At 33.1% G+C, this 24,417-nt stretch overlaps 1 protein-coding gene across 1 annotated transcript in view; it reads left to right on the top strand.

Moving 5' to 3' along the window:
* Positions 1-1,176: 1,176 nt before the first annotated feature.
* Positions 1,177-24,417, top strand: part of LOC118179856 (choline/ethanolamine transporter flvcr2a-like) — a 98,332-nt gene continuing 75,091 nt past the window's right edge. Inside the window, exon 1 of the mRNA XM_085814294.1 lies at positions 1,177-1,619. Within this exon, the coding sequence (XP_085670420.1) occupies positions 1,235-1,619 (385 nt within the window). The 5' untranslated portion in view covers positions 1,177-1,234. The remainder of the gene's footprint in view (positions 1,620-24,417) is intronic.

Raw genomic sequence — 24,417 nt, 5'->3', positions numbered from 1 at the left:
AGACACTGAACAGCAGAGTAGAAACATGATATTACACAACGCTTTGCACTTCTCTCTTACATGCAATACTCACCATTGACTTTGGATAACTCCATATTAACTAAGTATAAGTATTACGCAGCAGAGAACTTGCTTATCATGCGCATGCTCTAGGGGAATCAACGGCGGTTGCCAACAGTTTGGTTTTACACTTGATTTACTTATGCTATCTGAATTTAAATGATACTGTAGATTAGTTCGAAAATTAAATCTTTTATATGTTTGCACATTATTTTAACTTTAAATTTGCTTTTTTTACGTATATACATGTTTGTTAAAATTTAAATACTATATATATATTATATATATATAATATATATATTTTATATATATATATAGTATATATACATATATATATATATTTATTTATATATATATTTAATTTATAAAATAATAATTTATAATAAGAAAACTTTCCATTCCATATACCATCTCAAAGGATATATATATATATACTTATTTCGATTTTTAGTTGTTATTGTTTTGCATAGGAATATATATGTTTGAAATATAGTTTAGATGAAAGTCTTCTCGAGTGGTTGAGTGTAAAGGAAAAGAGTTAGGAGCTCTTCCGATTCTTATGGCGGTGTATTGCCTTATGCCTCTCCATCAAAATTAGGACAGAACTTGGCAAACTCGTACTGTGTCTTGTAAAGCGAGGAAAGGATGCAGCTAACAACAGAAACCTACTCCTTGCGTGTTGGCCGCAATAAATTTCGGGCACCTGATCTTTCTGAGATTTAGATATAACAACATCAGAACACAATTGGCTTTTTCAAAGTATATCTTATTACAAATACCTATGTAGTAGTTCATAAGCTTACATTTATATGATTTTTCATAAATTACAGCGAGAATTCGGATACGTCGGTAGTACAACTCAGATCTATGTACCGATTTTTTTAATCACGAATTAATTTTTTGCTTAACAAACTAATATTATGAATAATCCAAATTTTTAATATTTTGAAATTTTATTTTTTGTTATCTCTAAATATTCTTCGTCATTTTTATTCTCGGCGCACAGAAACGTTTTGAATATTTATAACATTTGAAACTGCTATATCATTGTCTTCATTGATGTATAGGTATGAGAGAGAATGAATAAGGTAAAATAACGAGAACTTTATACGAGTTTCCTCTACTTTAGTCCCTTTCATTACTTTACAAGCATAACTATATATTTCAAAAAATTATGCCTTTCTATGGTAGTTTGAGTTCTATTATAAATATCCAGGTATTTTTCTCAACAGTGATGGCAAACTGTGAAGCGAAAAAAGCTGCAGAACCTCAAAACATTTCTGAAAGTGAAGCATTGGATATTAAAGTATACAAACGTCGATTCTGGATGCTTTTACTGTTCTGTATCCTCAGTCTTTTGTGCGCTATGATGTATCCTATTTATACAGGAATAGCTAGCGTAACAGAATGCTATTACAATGTTAGCCAAGAAGCAGTGAACTGGACAAGCCTTCTGATGAGTATTGTGTATGTAATATTCTTTTTCCCAGTCTCCATCTTCATATACAAAATGGGTCTTCGCAAAACTGTTCTCTGCATTTCATTTCTAAACACTATTGGTAAGTTCTTATAATATATTTTAAATATTTAAATCCAAACCATATAATAATTGTCAAGATTCAGAAGGATCACAAAAGCAAGCCTAGCGTTTGCAGAGTTATATAAATATAATAATAAACGGTTTATATGCTTTTGTTTAGTTAATATGAGCATTACACATATTGTATTCGATTGTAAATTTGTTTGACAATTGTAATGTTTATAGCAATTATAGCAATAGAAAATAGGCAGATTAGCATTAGCATGTGGAAATTATTCATTAGCATTCAAAGCATTTCCACTTACCATATATAGTCATCTCCCGATTCAATGAGGTATTTGAGGTATTTAAGATGAGGTATTCAAGTATTTAAGATTTAATTAAAGAGAATGTCAAATTTTTTTACTGAGGAACCATGGAAAACTTTCCGTCACAAACTGGCCAGAGGAAGAGGAAAAATTTCTAGTAAACGTCTTTATTCGAATTTGGAAGGACTAAATGCCATAATTCAATTTTCTTCGTACGTGGTTTTCTTTAGTCATTATTAAAGTTATAATAAGTAATTTATAAATTAGGTTCTTCATTTCTATTAATTTTTATTCTCCCTTTTTCATAAGGTGCTCTTTTTTGTTTCAAACACTCATTAAATGTACAAAGCCAATGAATATTTCTCCTTCATGAAAATACAAATAAATTGTTAATGTTATTTTCTGTCGATTATGATGCACATTATTCCTTTCACATGGATATATTTTATTTAAGGTGTTGTATAGGCTTGAAGGAATTACTAGAATATGATGGAAATGAATTCAGGAAAGAAATACTGCGACAAGTTTAAACGGGATTGTCGAGGAAATAGTTTTATAGCGTGAAAGAAGAAAACATTTTCCCATCTCTTTATTCTACCAAATTCATATAAAATTGGATAAAATGCAACATTTTACGGAAACATATCGCTCTGGTAAAGCAATAGCAAGCTATAGCATGCGCATTTTCATTGACAACAGCATGTTCATTAACAACACCTAACTTAAAAAATATTTTTTAAAACATAGACAATATTAAATCATATTATATAATTTTCAGTGAAAATGAATTACAGTGAGTCTGAAGCAGAGTTGAGTGGTGCTAAGGGACAATAAAAATAAAAGATAACGCTTGCCGAATAGCAGTTATTTTATGTTTTTTTGAAAAAGAGATTATATCTCTTCTTGTGTCACTCCTGTGGTTATACGTTATACTCCTGTGGTCACTCCTATAGTTATACGTCCTTCGTATAACTACAGGAGAATTAAATGAAGGTTTTGTCTCCTTTCTCTGTTTAGTGCTATATTTATCTTTTTTTATCTTAGAGATTTAATGATTTCAATTATTTTTGAGCTATGAAGTTGGCAACAAAATACTGCAACAAACTTTTATGTAAGCAAACATCCGTATTCCATGAATTGATTAACCTATTTTACATAAATTCTGAAGGGAATTAAATTGTCAAGTCAAGATATCAAAACGTTATAGAATATCTGGATTGGAAATCGTTTAAACACAACTTTTAATTTAAAGATTATTTTTTCTCATTTGATAAAAAATATTAAAGCTATATTTTATGGTATTGTAAACTATACTGTGTTTGGAAGTCACTTCGCATTCTTTTTTGCTTCTGTGTTTAAGTATCAGTTCCCAATGATCCTTGTTTTAAGACTTCGTTTATTTTTGGTCAAGCTCATTAGTAGTACAATGTACAGATTGAGAATATTTCTCATAAGATACTGTTATTCTTTATGAGAATGAATTCATGTTTCAGTTGAAGTAGATATTTTACTTGTTAACTGTTCTATAAGAAAGCAGTGAAATATAAGTGTGATAATTGTTGGCTCCCGATTAAACTGTGTAATACTGGGACGACATCTACACTTAATTGTAAATTGCTGTTAATCCGAGGCAGTTAAAAAGGCACCGGAAAGAGGGAAGACCCAACATTATAATTAAACGAAAAATACTATTAATAATATGACATAATTCTCAAACCTTTTATTCTGGAATATGTTCATTTCATTACGTAAATTAAATCAGTGCTGAAAAAAAAGAACACATTGTAAACAATTGAAGAATAATCATGTTTAGTATTGAAGAAACTAAGTAATAAATAGCATTAAAGAATATCATTTGCAAGAGAAATTGAATAATGTCATTGATTTTAAACATCCATAAAAACATGAGATAGAATAGTTTTTTCTTCACAGAATTCCTATGACAGATATAGATAAGATATATATATTCTGTTATTCTATTAAATTCAATTTTCTAAATCTAATTTTATATAGATAATTCTCTTTCATGCTGACTGTTTGTAACAATAATTTTTTAGTTTTTCTTTGATTAAACAAGCTTAATTTGCTTTCAGGTAAGATCAGGTTAATTAGCCCTAATGTAATCGAGAGCTGACCATATCTTTTGGTACTGTGACAAAAGAATTCTAAAGTTTCGTGGCATTACCCTCAAAAATGACTTTTCAATTTTTTATGGAGCACATTATATACTAAATAGGGAAAAGCCTTTTGTTTTTATTTTTGTTAATTCATAAATTTGTACCGACTTTCAAATAGTTCTATATTGAAAATCAACGCTTAAAGTTTGTTAATAAGCATTTCTTCGAAAATCTATTCATTGTAGTTTACTTGCTCTTCAGTAATGAAATAAGTCTAATATATTATATTATTTCTGAGAATTGTGATTAAAACATACTACTTATCTGATCCTACACTGCTCATAAGTTAATTTTATGAAAGCTAAAACGAATAAGATATAAAGTTTAATGCAAACGTAAATAGTAGAATTTGTAATATTTTAGACTACTTGTATACTTTGAACTAAGAAAAAAGAATTATTTTGAAAAAGTCATATGCACAACTAAGTGATAACAAAACTTTTGTAAGCATAATCATAAAAAAATATATATAAAGAGAGAGAGAGCAGTATATAAAATATTGCAGCCTCAGAAAAAATTTTTAAAAAACAAAAATATCTCAATATTACTTCTCGCAGTATGCTTGTCAACAATTAAATGGTTATATTCAAAAAAGTGATACATTTAAAACCTCATTCATAAAAACATGAAGAAATAAAATCAAAACCAGTAAAATAATAAAATTTACAGATAAAAAGCATCAACAAATTGTTTTCAAACCAGAAGAATTTCAGAAAGCAATATAAAAATACAAAAATAGGAAGAGGTATTCAATCAAAATCTGGTTCAACGTTATCAAGAGGAGGTAGGTCAGATTCAATTGAATCTCTCCTCCCCCCCCCAAAAAAAAACATTGCGATTTTCTTCTTCGAAAAATTATCTGATTAAATATCTTAAATAATTTAAGGTACTTACGTATTAACGCAACCAGGCCAAAATTCGCATAAATCGCCAAATTTGGCGACCCTACTTACGGCAACCCTACGTGTGTGAAAATAGACGAAAGTTTATTTGTAAAAAGAAAAAATAACACTGGGCGTGTACTACCACAGCAATGGGTTTTCGGCGGAATTTGCCGAGAAAGGAAAGAGACTTTTTGGTTACTGTACCTAACAGAAGCGCCGTTACCCTCATGGAAAAAATTTGCGAAAATATCAAGGAAGGAAGCATCATTAATTCGGATTGCTGGAAAGGATACAATACAAGTGAGTTCGAAAATGCTGGATTTCTGCATGGAATTGTTAATCTCAAATATAACTTTGTGGATCCCAACACGGGCGTTCACACACAACGTGTAGAGCGCATGTGGGGCTCAGCCAAATGGCGCAACAAAAAACAGAGAGGAACAGCCCGTCATCATCTTGACTCATACCTTATCGAATTTATATGGTGCCAAGCTCAAGCTGTTAATGGCGAAGACGGTTTTCAGTCAGTGCTAAAAGCAATAGCCAAAAGATTTCCGCCGAAAAAATAATTCTGCAACTTATTCAAATTCGAAACCGGAAGAGTTTAATTGCTATTTTATATTTTAAAACAAAATAATATAAAAAAACTGTATTAAAAATTATCTGTAATTAATAAATGTACATTTTCTTTCTATTCATACCTTTTTACTCAAACTTACAAATCGCGCCAACCTGGTTGCGATAATACGTAAGTACCTAATTTAATTATAATGGTTCATCTAAAAATCCTGAGCGCCTTCCTCGACGCAACAGATTTCGATACATATGAAATAAAAATGTACAAAAATAATTCCGTGTGAAATAAATTCAACGTCCAAAAATGTAGAAGAAAAATAGACAAATATATTGAATTAAATTTCAAATATAATTCAAAATTAAATTAAATTACTAAATACATAATAATTAACAGCAAACCATAATTATAAACACGCCACAATTAGAAACAAAGGAACAAATGACAGTAATCCAGAAAAGCAAAAGGAAAAGCTAAAGGTTGCTAGTTTGGAGTCAATTGAGAAACAAATTGGCGGAGAAATGTTTAAAATGTCACAATAGGTGAATTTTCTATTTTTAGGTTTTGAAAAGCATTATAGTAACGCAAGTGAGAAATAGGCAAAGAGAAATGAATGTTAGAAAAGATTCAAATCTTCCCGTCATTGGCTTATCATGACGACTTAGAATACAGCAGACCTTCTGCTAATAAAAGTATAGTCGAGAATGAAGTACAGTAATATATACAGATTATGCTATAAAACCCTCTAAAATATCCTTCTTTAGCCTTCTTTTATTTAAATTTTTAGATAAAAAATTCATTGCATTAAATATTTTTATAAAATGTAGCCCCCTCCAGCTTTTTTAAATAAACTCTTAATGAAGTTAATTGGAATTTCATTTTCTGGTAAAATTTTAGTAAGAAGAAGAATTTCTTGATGTTTTACAATTTCCAAGCACGTTTTTAAAATTCTGGCAATTTGATTAATATTTATATATGCAATAACATTTTTTAAGATGTTGATATTTCAATTTATAAGTATAGAAAAATTAAATACTCTTCTTTTATCAAAAAGTCTTATTTCTTTAAGATTATAAACGTTAAAGCTGATTATTTCAATTAATTATTCAATTATTAATTAAGATTATTATTGATGAAAGTAATAATATCATCAATATATCTCTATTTGCAAATTTATTGTAACGATTTTCAGAAAGGTTTTTTAAAAACTTCAATTTTTAGAAATTAGCTTAAGCGAGTCGAATAAAAACTTCCCATTGGAATACCATTTATTTGTAGATAGAAAATATTTGCACGCTTGAGAAAGTTATTAAGAAGCGAGAAATAATCTTTCCATTTTTGTAAATCTATAATAGTAAGCATTTCAAGAAAAACATTTGAAAGTTCAAGAAGATTTTCATAGATTTTTTTAAGAGACATATACAGCGTGTTCAGGATAAATTTGACAGTTTCGTAAGGAACAAGAAAAACCACTTTGTATCTATTAAATTTAATGAATTGACAAAAAAAAAATGACAGGCAGAGTAAGTTACAATACTATCAACAAGATTCACTCAAAATAATCACCATTCGCATCAATCACAGCTTCAGTCCTGCTTCGAAACCTCGAACAAGCTGATGCTACAGTCTCCCTGGGAAGGGCCTCAAAGACTCTTTTAATTTTATCCATTAACTGGGCTGTTGTATTACTGGAAGTGCGATTGGTGTCTTTTTCAACTGCGCCCAATACAAAATAATCCATGGGGTTAAGGTCTGGGGAGTTTGGAGGCCAAACATTTGGACCGGTGAAGTCGTAGAAATTTTCAGACAACCATTTTTGAAATTTCCCAGAGGTGCGGCAAGGGGTATGAGTAGTAGCGAAGGTCTTCATTGAGTGCAAGCTTCATAGTAGAGGCTGCAACATTCATTTCACGTGACAAAGCCCAAATTCCAATGCCAGGGTTCTTCAACACCTGTTCCTGCAGATTTGCGAGGAATTCTGCTGTAAGAACGCAATCAGATAGTCTGCTAGGGATCTTCCTTCTTGCTACATCCTCGTAGTCACCATTGCAAGTCTCTAGTTCATGCCTGATTGTTTTTACTGTGTTCAGGGAGCATTGGGCAGCGGTCACAATATCCTTATTTTGATGGCCGGCACGAATCATCACGATGCAAGTTGTTCTCTTCCATGATTCAGGTGGGTTCCAGTCATCCATCCTTTCTGACATCTTGTATATATGAATGAAGAAGGGTCCAAACTTTTAAATGCCGAATAGTGTGTGTCAATACCTCCAACCTTCGGAAAAATATAATCAATTATAAATATGTCAAATTTATCCCGAACACCCTGTATATGTATGCAGTATGGATAGATGGATAAATGGATTGCTGAATGGATGTAAGATTGAATAAATGGATAGATGGATGGATAATTAAAAATAAACCAAAAGCAAAGCAAATTCAAATGCTCATATTCTGTATAGTAAAGTAGAAAAATCGATTCTCAACCCTCCAGCTTCTTCTATAAAGAATCGCTTCTATAAAGAAGCGATTCTCAACCGGTGGTATGCGTACCACTGGTGATATGCAAGAGAAAAATAGGTGGTACCCAAAGAAACAAAATATTTTTAACTATTAAATTAAAAACTTAAATACCCCAATATCCTGTTTAAGTTTTTTTTCTAACATTCGTAAATTTATGCGATTTCAGCTTTGTTCAAGGTCAATAGTCGCTCATACACTGACTACCAATAAGTATTTGGACACCTATGAAAATGACGATATCTTCGGTTCTAAGGTACGTCACGGACTCCGCCGGTATATATCGTGTAGGAAACAGCATCGGCTTTAGTCGCATGCATGATGCCTCGCAGTTCGGAGCTCTCTGATTTCGAGAAAGGTATTATTATCGGGTATCACAAATGTGGCCGATCCTAAAGGGACATATCTAGCGATCTGAAGTACCCAAAATCGACAGTGGCCTATGTGATTAAGAAGTGTAAGGTGAGCGGTTATTGTCGGAATGTTCCCCGAGTCGGCAGACGAACGAAACTGGAAGATAGAGACCGACGAGTGCTGTCCAGATAAATTCGGAAGAACCGCACCCAACCGATGGCTCTCATCTGCGAGGAGTTTTAACAGGCATCCGGAGTATTGTTGCAACGAATACCATCCGTAAGGAAGCACATCTGCTTGGATTTCATGGTCGTGCTGCTGCCCATAAGCCTTTGATCACAAAGTCCAACCGCGCTGCTCAGTTAATGTGGTGCAAAGCACATCGAAATTGGACCGTAGATCAGTGGAAACGGGTTCTTTGGAGTGACGAATCAAGGTTCACCCTTTAACGTTCGGATGGCAGGGTCTGGGTCTGGCGTCTACCTGGAGAACGTCTCCTGCCTGAATGCATTGTGCCAACAGTCAAGTTGGGCGAAGGTGGAATTATGGTCTGGGGGTGTTTCTCCTGGTATGGGCTGGGACCCTTGGTCCCCATTCATGGTAAGCTCAACTCCGATGCCTATTGCACTGTTTTCGATGACAATGTGCTTCCTACGTTGTGGCAGTTTTACGGGTTGGACCCCTGTTACTTTCAGGACGACAATGCCAATGTTTCGACGTTAACCAAGGCTTGGTATAGTGCCAATGGAGTTCATCGAATGGACTGGCCCTATCGAGAACCTCTGGGGCGAGTTGCATTGCCGTTGCCGAATTCAGGGGTGAACTACCCGTGCAAAATCGGTGAAGGAACTTCTATGTCTCTCCAAGCCGAGTGGAAGAAAATAGCACTAGTTGTCATACAAAGACTTGAGGAAAGTATGCCCCGGAGGGTCCACGCTGTAATTACCTCTAGTGGAGGTTCTACCAACTATTGATTTTGAATAAAGTTAGTTTTTCTTTTCTGTCACAGGTGTCCAAATACTTATTGGTAGTCAGTGTAGACTTAAGCAAAATATTCCGTTTTTATTTTCAAAAAGACATTTCAAATAAAGCTACTGTTTGTTTTCCTTTTTGCACAGCCTATTTTTATGAGCAAGGATTTTCTTCCATGTTATATTTAAGAAACAAATACAGAACAAAATTCAAAGTGTACCCTAATTTATGATTAAAACTAAGTGAAATAAGACCAGACATAAAAAATTTATCTGTCTTAAACAGGTCAAAATTACGCACTAAATTTTAGAATTAACGTATTATAACTTAAATTTTGATAATTAAAATTGTAAGTAATTTTTAATTTATTACTTTTTTGTGTGTGCATATTTAATACAAATAGCTAACAGTTTGTGCAAATCGCAAAATGTATATTTTTTTACCACTTTTCCGTTAGCTGGGCGCAAATGTCGCCAATTGTGAACTAAACGCGAGCCAAGTCGCCAAGCGAAGCGAATGACAAAACATTCAACGGAATAAAAGTTAGAAACGTTCAACTATAAACAAATATTTATTAATAATAAGCAAAACAAGTTTAACTATAAACAAATATTAATGAATTGTAAACAAAACAGTTTGACCCAAAAAGAACGCTTATAATTATTGGTTTTTCCAGAATATGGTGATGTTCCTGAGAATTTGCTCAAATGTATCGTTTACTCCTCGAGTTCACCCAAAGTCTCCACGCCCCAAAGTCTTTCGATTTTCTGAGTGTTTACACCAGTGTCGTGATGAACAAAATTGGGTACTTACGTATTATCGCAACCAGGTTGGCGCGATTTGTAAGTTTGAGTAAAAAAGTATGAATAGAAAGAAAATGTACATTTATTAATTACAGATAATTTTTAATACAGTTTTTTATATTATTTTGTTTTAAAATATAAAATAGCAATTAAACCCTTCCGGTTTCGAATTTGAATAAGTTGCAGAATTATTTTTTCGGCGGAAATCTTTTGGCTATTGCTTTTAGCACTGATTGAAAACCGTCTTCGCCATTAACAGCTTGAGCTTGGCACCATATAAATTCGATAAGGTATGAGTCAAGATGATGACGGGCTGTTCCTCTCTGTTTTTTGTTGCGCCATTTGGCTGAGCCCCACATGCGCTCTACACGTTGTGTGTGAACGCCCGTGTTGGGATCCACAAAGTTATATTTGTGATTAACAGTTCCATGCAGAAATCCAGCATTTTCGAACTCACTTGTATTGTATCCTTTCCAGCAATCCGAATAAATGATGCTTCCTTCCTTGATATTTTCGCAATTTTTTTCCATGAGGGTAACGGCGCTTCTGTTAGGTACAGTAACCAAAAAAGTCTCTTTCTTTTCTCGGCAAATTCCGCCGAAAACCCATTGCTGTGGTAGTACACGCCCAGTGTTATTTTTTCTTTTTACAAATAAACTTTCGTCTATTTTCACACACGTAGGGTTGCCGTAAGTAGGGTCGCCAAATTTGGCGATTTATGCGAATTTTGGCCTGGTTGCGTTAATACGTAAGTACCCAAAATTGTACCTGTGATTGACTTTGAAATGCTGTAGAACAGCTTCTTCCATTTTAGCTGTACAGTAGCCGTCCCAGGAATCGGAATAGACGATTGGTTGGTTTGGTTTGGTTTATTAGATTACGACAAAGCACTCGAGGGCTATCTGCCTTAAGGGAGGGATGCCTTCGTGGAGGACTTTTTAAGTGAAACTGGCTCGTATACACGTTACACATGGGGAAAACCACGAAAACACCCATGCAGGCAGCCCGTTCGCAGGATTTGAACCTCGGGCATACCAGTATTCAGCGATGTTACCGCTCGGCTGCTGGTGAGCGAATAGAAGATTGACCCTTTTTCGATGTGATTTGATATCGCATTTAACAGTACTAGTAAAGAATGGTTTGGAACTTAACTAGAAAGCATTCGTCCGTTTTGCGACAAACTCCACCAAATATCCACTGTTGTGGAAGAATTCGACCGGCATTGTTCTTTTGTTTTGTAGATAAGCTCTCGTCTATCTCAACTATTTTTCAGGACCACCGATTTCCCCCTCCCCGTCCCACACACATGTTCCGCTAATACTTCTACGCAAACTTCTCTTAAATAGCTGATCCAATCTACCGGGTCATCAAAAAGTCAGTATAAATTTGAAAACTTAATAAATCACGGAATAATGTAGATAGAGAGGTACAAATTGACACACATACTTAGAATGACATGGGGTTTTATTAGAACCAAAAAAAAAAAAAAAGTTAAAAAAAAGTACTGTTATCGGGCCTTTTTTCTTCGAGGAAATGCGTGATTCTGGTTTTGTAACTGCTACCGTGACGGGTGAGAGGTACGCCGATATGTTACAGAATCGCATCGTCCCCAGCCTGGCTGATAAACACCTGCTGGAACGTACGATTTTTATGTAGGATGGCGCTTCACCCCATATTGCTAGACGCGTGAAAGATCTCTTGCGCGCGTCGTTTGGTGATGATCGTGTGCTCAGCCGCTACTTTCGTCATGCTTGGCCTCCCAGGTCCCCAGACCTCAGTCCGTGCGATTATTGGCTTTGGGGTTACCTGAAGTCGTAAGTGTATCGTGATCGACCGACATCTCTAGGGATGCTGAAAGACAACATCCGACGCCAATGCCTCACCATAACTCCGGACATGATTTACAGTGCTGTTCACAATATTATTCCTCGACTACAACTATTGTTGAGGAATGATGGTGAACATATTGAGCATTTCCTGTAAAGAACATCATCTTTGCTTTGTCTTAATTTGTTATGCTAATTATTGCTTTTCTGATCAGATTATTGCTTTTCTAATTATTGCTTTGCTAATAAAACCCCATGTCATTCTAAATATGTGTGTCAATTTTTACCTCTCTATCTACATTATTCCGTGATTTATTAAGTTTTCAAATTTATACTGACTTTTTGATCACCCGGTATTATTCAAACTGTATTATGATTCATATCCAGTTATTTTTCACACCATTTGATTGATGTCATCTCTTCGTTCCAGCAGTAAATAAATATAAAAGATGTTAGAAAACTCAATCTGGATGATTCGATCCACGTACCACTGCGAATGCTGTTCTTCGTGCGGCATGTTGAAAGATTGCACCGCTAACGTACTCAGTCACAAAAAGACAGTTTCATTTCATGATTCTGATCTCAAGTTGCATTCTTTGCCAATATACCTTTCTCTTGAAAAAAAGAGGCTACATCTTCTTCAGTTCTGGCTAAGTCCCAAATTTTCATCATTTTTTGAAACAAAAATTAAGATGGAAGAAAAAAAGGAAAATGTGATTTGTTTTAAATGAATTCAGAGGATAGAGCACACGACCCCAAACGAACATTCCCCTTATGGTTGTAAGAAATTTGGCGGAATTCTACATTATTCGGCAATTTTTCGCTTGCGCCCGGCTAACTGAAAAGTACCATTTTTTTTAACATGAGAAAATAAAATATAATCATTGTAAAATGGAGTGGTGGTACTTAAGGTTTTTCAATTTTTATTTAGATGATAGCGTTAGTCAAAAGGTTGAGAACCGCTGGTATAAAGTATTGCAAAATTGTAGAAAGTGTATGCAGTTACTGTAAAAAATTACTGACGTAAAAAAACATTAAAAAAAAACAACTTTGAAAATCAAAATATTTTCGAAAATTAACATTATAATTTAAAAACAAAACGAGAGCAATTCCAAAATTGCTAGATAATCCAAAGCAGTGAAATAACGAAAATAGAACATAAATATCTGATGTATACACCACATGACTTCCTTGTACGGAATATTAAATTATACGCATTTTTTCTTGCATTTCTAAAGACGCTGAACACTGGTAGTTCGGTCTGAGGTTCGAATCCCGCGAACGGGCTGGCTGCATGGGCGTTTTCGTGGTTTTCCCCATGTGTAACGTGTATACGAGCCAGTTTCCCTTAGAAAGTCCTCCACGAAAGGCATCCCTCCCTGTAGGCAGATAGCCCTCGTGTGCTTTGCCATAATTAAATACACCAACACCATTTCTTGCATTTCATTTAAACTTATTGGATTGAATAAAATCTACTTTGCCGACAGCGCATAAACCACAATAGAAAAAAATGCATTCTTTAAAATTCACTCTAGTATTTGTTTACCATAGCGACACTCTGGCGCTAGATTCGCTTAACAGTATTATATTCCGTTCATATTATAATTCATAATGCACAAAATTTATATCATTTAAAGAATAGAATTATCTAATCGTTGCTACATGTTCTATTCAAATACTATAATAAAGCTAGAACGATGTATAAAAGAAATTAAGCATACAAAACAAAAAAGAAACACTTTTTCACAGACGATTGAGTATTTCTCATTCAATTAATTCAGTTCTCACTTCATGACAAGGCAAAAATACATAAAAACTCAAAATATCTGTATTAAAAATTACAAAATAAATCTTAAACACTCATTTCCTAGAAAAAATTCCAGAAAGGATCAAACATGATTTAGGTAATTTGCAATAATAAATGAAGGTGTTATCTTTGTTGTTGCGAAGCTAAGTTTCTCTAGATTGGCAATAAAAGCACTATTCTGCTGTTTCAAATGTAAACAAGCAATGGCCGCCATCAAAAAAAGTATTAAGCTTAGCGGCACTTAAGCAACTTTAAAATTGTTGATAATTCTAAAAATATTGTATACAGATTTACTAAAGGCATAAAAACCTTAACCGGAAGATAAGAACAACATAATTCAATCATTTTTAAAACAAAAAATGTACAATTTACAAACATATAAGAGTAAAGAAACTGAGATCACTGAACCGGGTAACAGAGCGGATATATATATAAATATATTTATATACGTTTGGTGCGGCCGATTGCAACCAAAATACGAGGTGCACATCTACATGTTATAACAGTTCTATATACAAAATTTCAACGTTCTGAGGCTACTCGTTTTTGAGTTATGCGAGATACGTATGCACGTTCGTACAGACGCCAAGAAAAATCTCTTCAGAATTCATTTTAAAGCAGTTTTATAATTTTTTCGAGGAAAAGAGTCTTTTATTCTGTCCTTAACGTACAGATGTCACTCAAAAACATCGTTATATTGCAGTCGATAGCGGTCAAAATGGATATTTTCGTTGAAATATGCTGCCTGACACTTTTCGCGATTACAATACTTCCTTTTTACTTCGTACAAGGAAGTAAAAATCACTTCAAAAGTAAGAGAAATGAGGGAAAATATGTTTTTAATATGAATAAAAGCAAATGGATTTTGCATTTTACAATTCGTTCTTATCTTTAATTTTGTTGCTCAACAAATGATAAGAGTTAAATGGAGAAAGTAAAATAAAAATAATTTATGTAATCATTGTTTTGAAATTTATAAATTATTTAAAATTATATACACCGCCACAGAACAATAGTGAAAACTTCAAAATTTATAACGATGCAATTATCAAACAATCAATAAAAATAAGCAATAACAGACAGATATAACTTGAAGGAAGATAAAAGAAAAAAGTCTGAAAGGGTTCAGATTTTAACGATTGCCCAAAAAGGCCTGTTTTAAAGTTTAATATGGTTTCTTAGTAGGGATTATCAATAGACATAGAACAGCGGATCATTTTGTATCAGTGGAAAAGCGAATCATTTTGCTGAAGTGCGTCTATAGCTTTTCAATAGTTTAGTTTGTTAATTAATAACTGACAGGTTAAGTATGAAAGAATAATAATATTACATTTAACACAACAGACTCAAATGGAAAGTGAAACAACCGAAAAATATTTCTCTGACTATAAATCTTTTGGGCTAATTATGAAAAAATGAATAAAAATGACGTCAAATTATAAAAAATGTTTAAATACCACAAATATTCGTGTTTTGGTATTTTATATTTAAAGTTATAAATTTTATAAAAATCCTTGTATTTAAGAGAATTTTGTATTTTCTACCAAAAAGAATAATAAAACATCAAATGTTTGTCTTCCATACGACAAAAAGTGAAATTGGTTCAAAATTTGTAGTTTTTGACTTCATTTTCGGTTTGCATTGAGGAATCGTTTAACAAATAAATTACAATAGTTCAAGGTTGATTTCTTGCCCTTAATCGCTATTCAATGCTATTCTTTCGTCATTTACTGGTGTCTTATGGTTATAATTTTGTTGCATTTGTTATGCTCAAATAATTTACAAAACCGATTTATATGTTCTTCAAAATGTCTAAAAACACTTTGTTGATATTCTCTATAATTTTAGAGCAGCGACTCCCAATCTGTCCCCCGAAGAACATTAAAGGCTCCTTGCGCCCTTTCCAGGGACTCTTCCGCCGCTCCGCGAAAATAATTAAAACTTAAATGAATTTAAAAAATAAGAAACAAAAAGAAAAATCAAAATCCGTAATTTAGAAATTACGTTTTGAACACAGAAGTTCGCCAAGCTTAATTTCGAGTGTCCACTATTAAACGATTCTTGGCCGTTCTTTACAAGTTAACATTCGAGAGACTTCTTGAGGAAGCTTTTCGGAACTTAGCCCCTACAAATGTAAAGGGCTAGTCTATTTAAAGTCACGTCGGATGTTCATAGTGATAATACTGTGATTTCTTAGAGGTTCCACGAGATTTCTGCACTTTTAATTTCTTTGTGAATTTTCATTTTGCAGCTGGTAATTGTTCATTAGTAAAAGATGAATAGAAAAATAATAAACTGGGTAAAATTGGGCTCTCTTGAAAGTAGATTCTGAATACTAATGCGTAAACAATATAAGAAATTACAGTGAATACCTACTGCACACTGACGTACGATGATTACCTTGAAGAAACGCATTATCATATTTGATGAAACTGCATGCACAGGTAGTAGCATTTTTAATGAATAATAGCGTTGTATTGCCGACTGGTTGAAAAAGATGAAAGGATGTGTGTGCAAAATGGCGTATTTGGCAAAACTTTTAACAAAATAAACGGAATGAGTCTATCAGTATTAGAAGCAAACGCTATAGTTTATTATGCAAAAGCAAAATTCCTTCTTTGAAATAAAAATTTATGTGTCGATTGGAATTCGTAAAAAATAAAAAAATAATTGCATCTGTTTTACAATTTTCTCGGCAGAAAATAACATCAAGATTAAAGAAAAATACAGAATATTATTCCAGCGCATCTTTCTTTAAAAGATCTTTTTGAACTTCGATATATGAGTGACTTTGAATAGATATGAAACGCATTCAGTTAGAATAAAAAACTATCATAATTAAACTCAACGGAATACGATATTTTCATAGATTTGGCATGCTATACAGAACTAAAACTCACTTTCAAAGACAGAGGTGTTTTCAAAATCTTCTCCGAGAAAAAAAAATATAGTGCTGCTGTCTTTCTCAACTACACATTCCTCTAAAGCAGGATTCTCAACCTGTACAATTAATAAAATACAAAATCCGCGTCAATGCGGAACAAGGCATTCTCCTGAGATTGTCAACAGCTGAACTCAAAGAACTCTGCGCAGAACAGCAACCGCATGTGTCTCATTAAACGTTTCTACGGAGTTCTTTATTCCTCTAAATCTATATTTTATTAACTTATTTTCTTAGTTTTATCCGTCTTAATAAAACCTACACTACAGTATAATTTTATAGTGGTAACGTTAAATTGTAATTGTCTTCTATAAAATAAAAATTTAAAATAACAAATAATGAACGAATATAGCTGTTTGTAACGATTAACTTATAGAAATTGAATTTATTGTGTATTCTGATATTCTCAGTTGCAATGCAAAACTTCTCTTGTAATACAAATTGGTTGGACTTATTGAACCGGTAAAATTTTGACATCATCACTTTGAGAACAAACAAATTTCAAATTTAAAAAATATAATTTTACTTCACTGAAGAGCTGTTTAGGTATTTTCTTACTTTACACTTCCTTCATAACTATACTTTTTTTTATCTTCTTATTGCATTGTCCTTAAGCATTATTAACTTGTCAGACATAGGATAGGTCTAAAAAGCTTCAGCTAATACTAAAAAGTGCTTCGCGAGTCAAAACGTTTGGTAACTACTGCTTTATTATACGATTACTAGAATCAAATCTAGTAATCGTATAATAAATTCATGAAACTACAAACATTTTTCATTTTTAAATAATTCAAATGCTGCTACGATTAGTTACATACCAGTATTGACGCTACTGTTTCCTTCAATGTGAATTCCGTAAGAATCTCTGAATAACACATCCATATTGAAATATTTATATCGATCAGTATTATTCATAAGCATATGCACAGAAATGTTCGTCATTTAATCTCTTGGAATCAGAAACATTTTTCTAATTTGATATTTTATTTTCAGTTGCGTACAAAAGCAGACATTTAGCTCTTCAGTTTGGGTACGAGCCATAATATGAAAATCTCGGTCCATTTTTATCGAACGAGAGTCGAGCTTTCTTGTGCTTTGTTTCTTAAAACGAATACAAAATTTTCATAAATATAAGTTTTATATATGCCGGACGAAAGTGCAAAAGTTAACTTTAGTAATTTTTTTCATAAAATTGACAGATTTATTAATTTTTATAAAATTGATTTCTTTAAAGTAAAAAAGGTGAGAACATGGATATTTACGTTATTTAAGACATTTTTGTTATTGTAAATATATGTCTACGACCAGCAGCCGGAAAAAAAATAAAGGCTGGGTAAAAATATTTTTGGCCGTAGTTGCATATGTGCGTGTGTGTAAATATATGTATGTATGTATATGTATATATATACTGATAGCAGTATTCCTGTTTATCTAAATATTTCTTCAGTTTATATTACTATCTATATTACTATTTATTAAAATTTAAACATAATCTAAGCAAATTCAAATATCATATTTAATTTGGAAGTAATGAATCGGCACCAAAAAATCAAAATTGTTAATTCATATAACTATTGTAAAAACCAAACAATAATGAGACATGAGACAGCTGTTTCAGACTCTTCAGGCAAACCAACGTAATAAAAAAAATCATCCCAAAATCCCACTTTTGTGCAAGAAAAATGCGAAAAATAAAGGCAAGTTACAACTCTCGGCACATCATCGTCAATGCATGGGAGTAACGAATAATGTAAAAGAAAAGATTGGTTGCTCAAATACACAAATGTATGAAATTAATCTTTAATCATGCATTTCCATCAGTCCAGAACTTGCAGGTAGAAATCCACAACGCACCTTCCCAAATTTAACCTAATTAAAATAATTAAACAGCAAACCGAAAACAAGAAGGAATCCAAAGATAGAAAATACAGTCCAAAAAATATTTTAAAATTTATAATTTTTTTAAAAATTTGTAAACAAATAGTGTAATTTGGAACAATGTGTTGTTAAGATTAATTACATAACAGAATATGTTAAAAGCACAATAAGGGTGATTCCTGGATGCAAGGGAGTAACGAAAGGTTTTAGTTGGTTCTTTTCTTAGAATTAACAGAATAGATGAACAAGATTTGTCCACCTAAAGAACAGCATCGTTAGACCCACAATTGCTAACTTGACAATAATAATTAATGCGTCATATCAATCCGGTCTAATTTAAAGTAATCGAGTAATACTTTCCATTATATCCGTCATTAGACACTTGACTACGAGTCAATGCATTGCCTCAAAGTAGATACGGCCTGGGCTGGAATCCAACACTCTAGAGGCTCCCATTGCGGTTGCTGTGTTTAACAGTTAAATTACCGTCAGGATTCCGTTCTTCACAATGCCGCACCATGATGGAAAGGACCAAAGCTGCAACCATGACGGTAACCTCACGGATAGCTACATCAAGATAAGCCACAAGAACAATACGTAACGCTTTTAAGCGGATTAAATGCATTGCAGTTCTTATCCTTTTTAGTCCGCAGAGGCGAGGATGAACGCAAATTTCTAACACAATGCAAGTAATTTTTGTCGCTATCATAAAACTATTAGTTGACCAAAAACGTTACTTATCTAAAGGTTCGCCAAGGATTTTATACCCTAAGTGACAAGGCTTTAGTAATCTTATTAATCTTATCCGCAAACGTGGCTAATGATTCAACAAATTTCAAGTTAGCAGTAACGTTTAAATTAAAACTTGTGCTTCAACATAATGAGTTTTATTTATTGGGCATGTCTCATTATAAGCCTGCACAGAAGTTTAGTACTCTAGTCGACCAGTTGGTTCATTGCGTTCTTGAGGATTACTGGTCCGTTAAACCTAAAGATAAAGCTTGTTTTCGAATCGAAACTAATATTTAAACATATCGTTTTCTTCCAACTTTATAATTATTTTATCTAATTCAACGACTCACTATTCTAGGATTTGTGATAATTCATTTATTATATACAATGTATGTATTAATTTTCATCCTGTTTAAAAACTCGTGGCTTTTATTTTCAGCTGCTGTCGTTACTATAATTATTCTTGTTTTTAAGAAACCGCCATTCGCAGTTGCATTTAAATCTAAATCTTATTCATCATTTTGATGTTCATTAGATTATAAATATAGTTATTTGGTACTTTTCCGTTTTGCCGGCGCAAGAGATAAAGTCGCCAGTAATGGTACGATTGATGCCAAACAGAATATCCTCGCTGGTAACTTTTTCCGCCTCACTTTCAAAATAAGTCGCAGCCATTTCTTATCAGATTGATAATTTCTGTCAGTACTGGCATACAATTACGCAGAATTTTTACCATATAGTTCAATTTTATGCCCTAAGGTCATTCGGGGTAATTAAATCAATTAGGATGCAATCACACCGCTCACCCGAAGGCCAAAATATAGAAAAGGCAAAGGGTTAAATTCATCAATTCTAATGAGAACGCACTAGCGAAGTAAAGCACTGCGGTTTTACATAACTTCTGAGTAAGCCATTCGTACGAATAGAAATAATTCTTGCATTTAAACTTATGTTCCAAAGTAAGATTTAATTTGAAATTTATGTAGATAATTACTGAGAGAATTAGATTTTTGTAATGTAGTTTACGTGAGATGAGATCACTTGGGATCAAGTGATATGAACCGGCGAATCAGGATGTTGAACCATGAAAGCACAGTAAATTCTTAAATTAACGTCTTTTTACAAATTTATTGTCTTTATTTATTGGCCTTTTACAAAATTTTAAACGATATTAAAATGTTTATGCCTTCAAAATAAAAAATTCTTAGAACTAACATTCGTTACATTTTTTATTTGTGTATATTATATGTTGTCGCAAATAAAGTCTGCTTGGCGAGATTTGCGCCGGCGAAATGGAAAAGTACCAGTTATTTTTATGACTGTAATTTTACGGTGTTGTATCATAAATTATAATACGACGTTTAGCTTAAGAGAGCTTCTCCTGACGCATGCGCCGTTCGCGTTTATCCGCGCGGTGATGAATGATGACGTAACTGTTTATTACGTATGTATGTATATGTATACCATTCTTACTTCTTCGCCTTTTTTCTCTGCTGTACGCAACTATGTTTAAGTTAATCTCTGTCATTAAAAATGTTCATTGATATTACAATCTATTTAGGCTTATTTATTTCTTCAATGGTTATGGGCCCAGGAACGTTTCAACTGTGCCTAATTAGCAAAATACTTATTTTAAAATGAACATTTTGAAGTTTTCGAGCATTGAACTATTAAGCCTAATTCAGTACAAGAACTGTTACGTCTAATCAACGGTAAGAACTGATCAGCGTTCAGTTAAGCCTATTTTTATAGCGCTCAATCTTGTTTTTTTGGCTGTGATAGACTGTATTACATTATGTCGCATTTGACTACTATAGATAAGCTCGGAAAAGATAATTTTGACAGTTGGAAATTACAAATAGAAGCAGTATTGATTAAAAACGACCATTGGGATTATGTAACCGGTAAAGTGCTAAAACCTGCTGAAGGAACCGAAGACGAAAAGAAATGGCTCCAAGCTGATCAAAAAGCTCGCGCAGATATAATTCTTGCAATTAATCCTAGTGAACTGTGTCATATAAAGCATTGTGTGACATCAAATGCTGTGTGGAATAAACTCAAAGCCGTATATGAATCGAAAGGACCTGCGAAGAAGGCTACATTATTAAAACAGCTTTTATTTAGAAAAATGGTGGAAAGCGAAACGATGTCTGAACATTTGAATAATTTCTTCGAAATAGTTGATAAGCTTAAACAAATGGAAATTGACATAGCTGATGATTTATTATCGATTCTTCTGCTCTATAGTATTCCAGAAAATTTTGAAAATTTTAGATGCGCCATCGAATCAAGAGATCAGTTACCTAGTCCCGAATCTTTGAAAATCAAAATGTTAGAAGAATGGGAAGCAAGAAAAGGGAAAACGTCTCAAGATTCACAGAATGCATACTATACTGATTATAAAAGAAGAAATCAAGAACAGAAGAAAAATGAAAAATGGAAGGTAAATTCAAACAAAAATTTTCCAGCTGAAAGAAATTTTCGGAACTTGAAGTGTAATTACTGCTCGAAAATTGGGCACAAGGCATCTGAATGCAGAAAGAAAATAGCTGATAGAAAATATGCGCAATCAAATAAGGGAAATCAAGGTTCTATGATGACTTCTCATTACGAAGAGCAGATTAGTTTAGCAGTAAACAATGCTTATCAGAAGACCTCCTCATGGTGCTTAGACAGTGGCTGTACATCTCACATGTGCAATGACAGAAGGTTATTTTCAGAATTTCACCCTCGAACGAATTCAACCATAAAGTTAGCAGTTAACAAAACAGCAAAAATTACAGGAATTGGAACTGTCCTTATAACAGTACCTAACGGAAATAAGACAATTAAACTTACGCTCAAAAATGTGTTATGTGTTCCGGAATTAAAATGTAATTTGCTGTCAACATCTAAAGCTACTGCAAATAATCGTTCAGTGATTTTTACAGAACGACATGCTAGAATAATAGAACCAAATGGATCTATACTAGTGCAGGCTATTCGTCATGGTGATCTTTATTATATACATCCAAGCACTGAAACAGCTGCAATAGCACAGGTAAGTGATTTTGTAAAGTGGCATCTTAAATTAGGTCATTTAAATGAGTCTGATTTGAAAAGACTTAAGTCTGATAACATGGTTAGAAATTTAAATTTTAATAACACTGAATCTCTAAAAGACTGCAAAGTCTGTATCAGAAGTAAACAAACTGTGCAACCTTTTCAAAAAGAATCAAAATTTCAAAGTGATGAATTACTGTACTTGATTCACTCAGATTTGTGTGGACCTATGAGAGTCCCATCCCATGCTGGTTCGCGTTATTTTGTTACTTTCATAGACGACAAATCGCGTTATGTCGAAGTCAGTTTTCTTAAAACTAAAGATGAAGTGAAAAATGCATTCATTAAATACAAAGCTGCGGTCGAAAATCGTCTAGGAAAGAAAATAAAAATCCTTCGGACTGATAACGGTCTCGAATATCTCGGAGAAGAATTTAATAAATATATTCAAGAATGCGGGATTAAACGAGAATTCTCTGCACCAATGACTCCTCAACAGAATTCGAGAGCTGAACGCATGAACCGCACTTTAACTGAAATGGCCAGATGTTTGTTACTACAAAGTAATCTTTCCGAATCCTTTTGGGCTGAAGCGTTGAACTGTGCTGTTTATATTCGTAATCGTTGCCCGAATCGAAGCCTGGGAGTAAACAAAACACCTTATGAATTATTTTTTGGCATCAAGCCAACTGTATCTCACTTCAAAGTATTCGGACAGAAATGTTTTGTACTTAATAAAAGGTCTAAGGGGAAATTCGATCCTCGATCAGAAGAACATATATTTGTAGGATACTCAAATGAATCGAAAGCATACAGGCTGTGGAATAAAAATTCCAGAAAAATCGTTATAAGCCGAGATGTTAGATTCATTGATGAATTTGAAAACTGTACAAATTATGATAAAGATTTAGAAGTTTTATTTCTCGAAAATATTCCTGATAAAAAGAAGGAAGAACCTCTGAATGTAAATCAAATACCGGCTGATGAAATAACAGAAGACCCCTCAAATATGGCAGAAGCATCTGCTGAATCATCTGATAAAGAAGATTCTGATTCCGAAGCACTACCTGAAATGCAGATTAAAAGGGGGCCAGGTCGTCCAAAGAAAGTCAAGACTGGGAAGCCAGGAAGACCAAGAAAGGAGTACCAAAATATAAACATAGAAAAGGAAGAAGCACAAATTGCTGAAGAAGATACAAATCCGACATTAGAAGAAGCATTAAATGGAAGTTATGCTGAAGAATGGCATAAGGCTATGCAAAGTGAGTATGAAGCACTTGTTAAAAATGGTGCATGGAAATTGGTAAAGCGACCACAGAACAAAAAGGTAATAGGATGTCGCTGGGTTCTTAGAACGAAATATAATGCAGATGGAACAGTTCAAAAGAGAAAAGCTCGATTGGTTGCTAAAGGATTTGCACAGGAACCCGGAATTGATTTTAATGAAACCTTTGCTCCAGTAGCCAGAGCAAGTTCTATAAGAACTGTGATTGCATACAGTGCTGAACAAGACCTTATGTTATATCAACTAGATTTTGTTATGGCTTATGTTAACGGAGATTTAAAAGAAGAAATTTTCATGGAACAAGCTAAAGGTTTTGAAGACCAAAATAATCCTGATTATGTTTATGCTTTGCAAAAGTCTCTTTATGGTTTGAAACAAAGTGGAAGACAGTGGTATGAAAAATTAGACAAAAAACTCAAAAACTTTGGATTACAACCATTACAATCAGATAAGTGTGTATACAGGATGAAAACATCTCAAGGTGAGTTAATTCTAATTTTATATGTGGATGACTTAATAATAGCAACAAATAGCTGTGATTTATATACTGAACTTAAAGGTTATCTTTCTAAAGAATTTCATGTTAAAGATTTAGGCAAACTTCATTATTGTCTTGGAATAGAATTTAATCAAGATGTAAATAATAATTCTATTAGTTTATCTCAGCAGAAATATGTTGATAATATTCTACGAAGGTTTAATATGCAAGATGCA

This window comes from Stegodyphus dumicola, chromosome 4 (assembly GCF_044657685.1).
Source record: "Stegodyphus dumicola isolate Sdum_Otavi_A_Nest chromosome 4, ASM4465768v1".
Lineage (NCBI taxonomy): Eukaryota > Metazoa > Arthropoda > Arachnida > Araneae > Eresidae > Stegodyphus > Stegodyphus dumicola.
This window is presented reverse-complemented; position numbering and strand designations above follow the sequence as displayed.